The 5275-nt window shown below is 49.3% G+C and overlaps 2 protein-coding genes across 2 annotated transcripts; one reads left to right on the forward strand and one right to left on the reverse strand.

Moving 5' to 3' along the window:
• Positions 1 to 1389: 1389 nt before the first annotated feature.
• On the forward strand, positions 1390 to 3065 carry PPTG_19732 (cell division protein FtsZ). The gene has a single exon (XM_008918240.1). It carries the CDS (start codon positions 1497 to 1499, stop codon positions 2913 to 2915), a length of 1419 nt encoding a protein of 472 aa, XP_008916488.1. The 5' UTR covers positions 1390 to 1496; the 3' UTR covers positions 2916 to 3065.
• On the reverse strand, positions 2906 to 4594 carry PPTG_19733 (hypothetical protein). The gene has a single exon (XM_008918241.1). It carries the CDS (start codon positions 4514 to 4516, stop codon positions 3011 to 3013), a length of 1506 nt encoding a protein of 501 aa, XP_008916489.1. The 5' UTR covers positions 4517 to 4594; the 3' UTR covers positions 2906 to 3010.
• Positions 4595 to 5275: the final 681 nt, after the last annotated feature.

The following is a 5275-nucleotide window of genomic DNA, read 5'->3' on the forward strand; positions in this document are numbered from 1 at the left end:
TGTTCACAAGGAGGGCTGCGGTGGCGGCGAGGAATACGTACAGCACACGCATGAGTGATCTTGAGCAGCTATTGCCGGCCGCACAAACCAGAGCGAACTTGTGTCCTACGAGGGAAATGTCGGAATGAAGGCAGTGTTTACAACACAGTTGTTGGTCACAACAGCCAGCGGGAGCTGAGAGCGGCCGCCAAAAACACATCCCATGCTGAGCGATGAGCAACAGCATGCGGTTCGAAGGGAAAAGCTAAACTATATTACAGTAGTAGGTTTACTTGTAGAACACCTGCGAATTGCCTTGCAGGTTAACAGGACTAGATAAGGGACGTTGCATTGCACGCTTTATTGTGCGACCTTCGATTGCTTTTCATTGTCATAATTAGCATTCTTCGAGCCGCGCAACTTCACTACATTTATTTGTACTTACGTTGTGCAAAAAGCCTAAACTCTACTTAAATAATTTAATTTTAAGGTAAGCAATAGAAACGGATTTGCAGACGAATTACAAACGTAATTAAAGTCCTAATCCTCTGCAAATACCTTATTATTACCTACGTATTACTGTTAACCCTTTTAATTAAGAGTTTAAAAATGTACAGACAGGAAGGGAAGCGGCTGGGGTAGGAAGTCGAGGTGATTGTATGCTGTAGAAGAAGTCTATCGTGTTACTGGTAAAGAAAAAAAATGAGGAGTTGAAAGTCCTAGTCCTGGCTCCGTTATTAGACAAGAAGACTTGAATGGGTTGGCCTTTTATTTTGTTTTACAGTTTTTTAATACTGTAATTTCAATATATGAAAGGCAATAATGAATGATTATTAGTTAAATTTACATTTACCGGTACTAATTATTAGGCATGAGTTGGAGTCCGAGCGCCCGTCACAAGTCGTAAAGTAAACAAACTGATCGTCAGAACAGAAGTCCTGTCACAGGAGAGGATCGTCGAGTCAAGCTGTCGACGGTCGACAGCGTGAACAATACATGTACATGTACACATTGTAGTAAAAACTGCTGGACTTCTTGTTATCTTGTACAGTACTACAGTAACTATTACCGCAGTACCTTGCTGCTGGACATGGGCCCGTAACATTTGAAAAACATATTTCAACAATTCATTCGTTATTGCGAACAGGTTGTTATCCGTTTCCGTTGGCAATGGACTCCAAGATTCCAAGGATGTCAACATTCATTCTGTAAAATTCTTGAGCCTTACGTTATTCTGAAACAGAATCTATGAGGTTTGTCGACTGGATGCATTGATAATGCATTGACTTTCGGGAAAAGGATGAAAACGATGGATTTAAAGAAGGATGTCCAAATAGCAAGTGTGTGCCCAGTCAATACATGTACGCATATCCATAATAAAGATTGCAACATTTACATCATCCTCATTGGTCAAAATTCGCATGCCTTTTGTGGCTCTCAAAAAGAACCCTCGTGTCGACCAAGTGACCAGGTGGTGGTAACAGCGTTCCCCTTGCCTCCCCGGATCTTCCTCCTCCATGACTTCGCGTTGCACGTCACTCCTGCTCCAGTCTCAACGAGTGGCATCGCTCTCGGCTCGTCGGTCGTCGCCACTGCTACAGTCCGCGCGATGGTTGCATGAGCCCAGCGTCACGTTCGACTCCGCGAAACTCAACGGGAACGGCAGCGAAGCCTCCTCCCCGGCACCGCGGAGAGCTTCAAAGCGCACTAGTGAACGACGGAAGCGGTCAACGCCAGCAGCGCGTGCAGCCACAGCTGCCAAAGCCTCTGCTTCGACAAGTTCGACCCAGACGCAAGCTGCGGATAAGGAGGAAGGCAAGAAGCGTCCGCTGATGTCCTCCTTCAAGGACGGGAAGCCGTGGATCACGGTCATGGGACTTGGTGGAGCTGGAAGCAATGCTGTCAACAACATGATCGCGTCGCAGCTTGAAGGTGTCGAGTTTATTGTGGCCAACACTGACTGCCAGGCTTTGGGACGCTCGTTGGCGCCGCATAAAATCACGTTGGGCAAAGATATCACCAAGGGACTGGGAGCTGGATCCAAACCCGAGCTTGGCAAACGCTCTGCGGAACAGCAGAAAAGTGAAATCCAGCAGATGCTACAGGACAGCAACATGTTGTTTATTACTGGCGGAATGGGTGGAGGAACCTGCACAGGAGCAGCTCCTGTCGTAGCCAGTGTAGCCAGGGAGTTAGGCATCCTAACGGTTGGGGTGGTAAGCACCCCGTTTCGATCCGAAGGACCCAACCGTACTCGACTGGCCAATGCTGGCGTAAAAGAACTGGCCAAGTACGTCGACACTTTAATTGTCGTGCCCAACCAGAACTTATTGGCTCTGGCAGACAAGAGTACCACCATGTTGGAAGCCTTCCGGTATGCGGACGATGTGCTACTGGAAGGAGTTAAGGGTGTCACGGATTTGATCGTTCGACCGGGACTTATCAATCTGGACTTTGCCGACATCAAGACGATTCTATCGAATGCAGGTCGTGCCATTATGGGCTCAGGTATCTCAAGCGAGGAGGGTCGTGCTCGGAAAGCAGCCGAACAGGCTCTAGTGAACCCGCTGCTTGGTGACCTTCCCACCGAGTCCGCGCATGGTCTGCTAGTCACTATTCGCGGTGGAGAGGACATGACTTTGTTCGAAGTGGATGAAATCATGGAGATCATCCGCAGCCGTGTACACGACGAAGCCAACATCATCTTCGGCACATGCTACGATCAGTCTCTGGAGGGCTCTGTGTATGTGTCCATTATCGTTAGTGGCATCCAGACCGACGTCATCTCTCCGCCTATTGGAGGTGCCCATGTTCCGTTGCAGGAAACCAATAAACGCGCTGAGACTGGGGAATTCGTTGTCAAGCCCAAGCCGGATGAAGAAGATAAGCCAACCGAACAACGCAAGGGATTGTTTGGTCGCTTTTTCTCGCTTTAAAGATGGAGTTTTTCAAAGAATATTTGAATGAAATTGATGCCAAAAACAGGTGAGAAAAGAGCAAGTGAGCTCAAATCGTGATGTTATTTAATCTCTCAGTTGGAGAGCTCCGCAATAGCGCCCTGAAGCTGAGTGCGAGCGTATTGCAACAACTCCATGTCGCGGTTTTCCACCGAGAGCTTGAGATTGCCATCAGCTTCATCCTTCTCGTAGCCAAGGCTCTTGAGGAAAGCGACACCTCCGACGAGGCTGGCAACACGCTTACGGAACGCCGCGTTCTCTAGGTTGATGATGCGGAATTTCTCCTCTTCGGGCTTCTCGATCAGGTTCTTTACATACACGTTGAGCGTCTTGAGAGCCGTGAGACCATCGTTACCAACGCGGTATTTCTTGAGAATGCCCACGTTCTTCACGATCTGCTCCTTGGGGGTCAGGACGGGACTCTTCTTCTCCGCTTCCTCCTCCTTCTTCGAGCTCACGTCAATGGGTGCAACGTCGATAGGAGGACCACCCAATCGTCCACCACGAGCTTGACGTTCACGCTTGTCCATCTCAAGCTGCTTACGCAGACGCTCACGCTCTCGCTTGGCGTCTTCCTTGTCCTTCTTCATCTTCTCCGCCGCGATCTTCCGCTGAATGGCTTCAATCTCTTCACGGGCCTCCTGCATTCCCTGTCCCTCGGTACGACGCTTCAATTCATTGGTACGTTGATCCAGCTTCTCCTGTTCCTCACGCTCCGAACGTTTCTTGGCAATCCGAGCCTTTAACTCCTCCACTTTGGCAGCCTTCTCATCGGGAGTCAACTCACGCTTCGGTGCAGCCTTTGACAAGTCCACAAACTTGATGGGCTCATCAATATCCGCATCGTCCTGGTGATCACCCAGCCAGTTAATAGCCATCTCGAGTCCCTGGTTATCCGTTGCAAGCAGCGCCTTGCGGGAACGAAGATCGTCAAAGCCCATTTCCTTCAGCTGCGTCAACAGCTCCTCGTTCACAGGCGGAGGCCCCATTTCACCGCTTTCTTCCTTCATCTCCACATCGTCGTCCTTAGAACGACACACACCGGTAACAGGGTCGCACACCACGTTGGAGTCCGGTACCGCCGGTGCGGCAGCAGCCGGAGCGGCAGGAGCCGGCGTCGGAACGTTGGGCACCAGGCTCACGTTGTTGAATCGCTTAAGTCTGGCCTCACGAGCCTCGGCAGCTGACAGGGGCTTGGCTGAGCTGCCGGAGCTGGCACCAAGTGTCACACCGGGAGACGCGAAAGGGTTGAAAGCCGACTGACGCCACTGCTCGATCTTGGCGCGAAGCTGGTTCGGGTCGGCGCCTACGAGTTCGTCCACCTTGCTTTGGTTCACGTAGAAGTGGAAGGTGGGGAACCCGCGCACGCCCAGAGCGCCGATGAGCGAGCGGTTCTGCGCCTCATCCACTTCGAGAAACACCACGTCATGATACTGGTCGCTCAGCTGATGGTACACGGGCTTGATGTGCTGGCACGGGCCGCACCAGACGGCCGAGAAGTCAACCACCACCAGCTTGCCGCCCGCGCGCTGCATCTGCGCATTCCAGTCCGAGTCGCCGTGCACCGAAACCACACCCATAATTCTCACGAACTTGTGTTCTATGAAGATCCTCTTCAAGCGGATATACGTGTCAAAAGCAAAAAAATGTTGCTCGATTGTAACGTGTTGTGGTGAAAATGGATTGAAATTTTCATCAATTTGCCTCCCGATTTGCATGCTTATCTCGGAACCGATTTAAAGAAAACGGACCAACATTAGGGTAAATAGGTCCGATTTAGCTAAATTTAATCAGACTTTCATTCACAGTTAACCATGCCTTCTGCGACTACAGCCGAGCTTAGTATGAGGATATTGAGAGTAAATGTCCACTAATACTATGCATATTGTAGCACGACTGTCATGTAAAACAATACTATGATTGCGTGTGGCAGCTAGATTAGGCATAAACGTTAATAGGTGGTGTCCTAGCCAATGATTTCGAGAAGTTCACTTTTGCCATCCAAAAGCGGTAGTTTTGGCACACCCTTCACAATTCTGAGTGTCCAGTGGCATATCCGGCCCGAGAGAGTCACCTTATTGTAATACTAAGTTCTATATCGGAGGTGCTCAGCTAATCGGTCGAATATATTGGACCATCCCTTTGCCAAAATAGATGAAACCACAATACATGTAGCGGTGCACCACTGCTACACTTTCTTATGTTAACGTCTGTTATTGGGATAGGTTAAGTACCAACTTTTGAAAAAGCAAATCACTTCTAATCTCGTTTAGAAACAGATGACCGTACGTTTCGAATTCAGTAATTGTATGATTTAGTCTACTTAAGACAATTTACTG

Source organism: Phytophthora parasitica, assembly GCF_000247585.1.
Source record: "Phytophthora parasitica INRA-310 unplaced genomic scaffold supercont2.164, whole genome shotgun sequence".
NCBI lineage: Eukaryota > Oomycota > Peronosporomycetes > Peronosporales > Peronosporaceae > Phytophthora > Phytophthora nicotianae.

Bases quoted from the DNA above. Each gene is read 5' to 3' on its own strand.
- PPTG_19732 (XM_008918240.1), top strand. From the start codon at position 1,497: ATGACTTCGCGTTGCACGTCACTCCTGCTCCAGTCTCAACGAGTGGCA.
- PPTG_19733 (XM_008918241.1), bottom strand. From the start codon at position 4,516: ATGGGTGTGGTTTCGGTGCACGGCGACTCGGACTGGAATGCGCAGATG.